At 44.5% G+C, this 1,790-nt stretch overlaps 1 protein-coding gene across 1 annotated transcript; it reads right to left on the reverse strand.

The window, feature by feature from the left end:
• Positions 1 to 206: 206 nt before the first annotated feature.
• LOC103935292 (putative glycine-rich cell wall structural protein 1) lies at positions 207 to 1,353 on the reverse strand. The gene is made up of 2 exons (XM_048591724.1): positions 1,005 to 1,353; positions 207 to 223 (listed from the first exon to the last, which is right to left on the reverse strand). The coding sequence occupies exons 1-2, from the start codon at positions 1,351 to 1,353 to the stop codon at positions 207 to 209; spliced, it is 366 nt and encodes a 121-aa protein (XP_048447681.1).
• Between the last annotated feature and the right edge of the window lie 437 nt (positions 1,354 to 1,790).

Below are 1,790 nucleotides of genomic sequence, written 5' to 3' on the forward strand. Positions count from 1 at the left end.
CGGCTACAAACAGGGGGCCCTCTAAAAATTATAATAATTGCAGCTGTTAGATCAAATCTCAACGGCCCATGTGATTTGCTCAGGAGACTCAACCTCCTAAGTTCAAGAGGGGATCCGGTTCCATTGATTTATTTGATTTAACCATGCATCGAAGAATGTGCACAAACTAGTGATTGATTTATTCGGTTTTGCAATGCATCAAAGAATCAAATGGTCTTAAAACCTAACAAAACGTGTCTGTTAGTTGACTCAGCATTTTGGTTCTTAAAACATATGCAGTGTGACATTATGTATCTCAATGTTATAAAACCATTTGTCATACTTTTTCTTGTGTAACATTGTTTGCTTGGATATCATATGTTTTAGAGAATTTTGTTTAAAGACAAATAATATTTTCACTTGAGACGTAATGCGTTAAAAAGGAAGGCCTAAGACAGCCTATTCACCCGGCCAAATGTAGTATTATTCTTAAACAACAGTAATATTCAAGATAAGTAGAATCCGGTCTATAGAGTTTATCAAAAGAAATTTAGCTTTTTATTAATATTATGGTAAGAGTAACTATGAAATACCATGTTGTTCAATATTGAACAGTGACATGCACGTATGCAACATCCACCACCACGTATGCACAAGTGATGGTCAAACTGAGCATGTTATTTTAGCTACGAACGGGCAAAGGTGATAAGCTATTTAATAATGGAATAATTCTTGTAATTAATATGATCATGTTCATGGTGAATCACCTCCACCTCCACCTCCTTTACCATATCCGGACCCATAACCCGATCCGTAACCAGAGCCACTACCACCACCATGGCCGCCTCCACCGCCACCACCATGGCCACCTCCACCGCCACCACCACCTCCACTGCCACTGCCACCACCGCCGCCTTTACCACCTCCACTACCGTAGCCACTTCCACTTCCATAACCGGATCCATAACCTGACCCACTTCCTCCACTCGAGCCTCCACCACCTCCACCACCACCGCCTCCCCCACCTCCACCTCCACCTCCTCCTTTGCCACCACCAGACCCATAACCAGAGCCACCACCGGACCCATATCCAGACCCATAACCACCTTTTTCACCATATCCACCGCCACCACCCCCTCCTTCACCTCCACCGCCTCCGCTTCCGCCTTCAGTACCATACTCTGACCCACTCCCATACCCATGTCCCAAACCATGCCCAGACCCGAACCCAGAAGCTGAACCGCCCCCTCCACCACCTCCACCGCCGCCGCCACCACCGATACCCCTAATGGCCTTTGGTGATCTAGCAGCAAAGGAGAGCTCCACAAGGAGCAAAACCAAGAACGCAGCACGAATGACCCTAGTGCTGGCCATACTCAAACTTCAAAAACGTAATGTGGGTTGGTTAAGATCGTTCTTGAGATCAATGTGACAATATAAGTGTAATGTGTTGATTGAGACTTGTGAGTGAAGTATAACTTGAGAAACCAAATACTTTCTGAGTACACAAGGTGAAGGTGAGGTCTCTACATATAGGCATCAGAAAGCTAAGGGCACTACCCAACATTGTTGACATTAATATTCTAGTACCATTGGTGTTGGTGGTAGGTGTGGCGGTGGTGCTAATGTGGGTGATGTCTTGTTCTTGTTCTTGTCCTCATGCAATTCCTTGCTGTTGAGTACAGATATACTTAGATAAATGGGACCATGCCAATAAGATGCACTCACACTCCAATTCTGTGCTGGACCGATATATGAATGCCACAATGAGTGCATGAATTTCCCATTGTAGTTTTAGTGAATTAATTTGT

The sequence above is a fragment of a genome, unplaced genomic scaffold, assembly GCF_019419815.1.
Source record: "Pyrus x bretschneideri cultivar Hongxiangsu unplaced genomic scaffold, Pyrus_bretschneideri_v1 Contig35, whole genome shotgun sequence".
NCBI classification, from domain to species: Eukaryota; Viridiplantae; Streptophyta; class Magnoliopsida; order Rosales; family Rosaceae; genus Pyrus; species Pyrus x bretschneideri.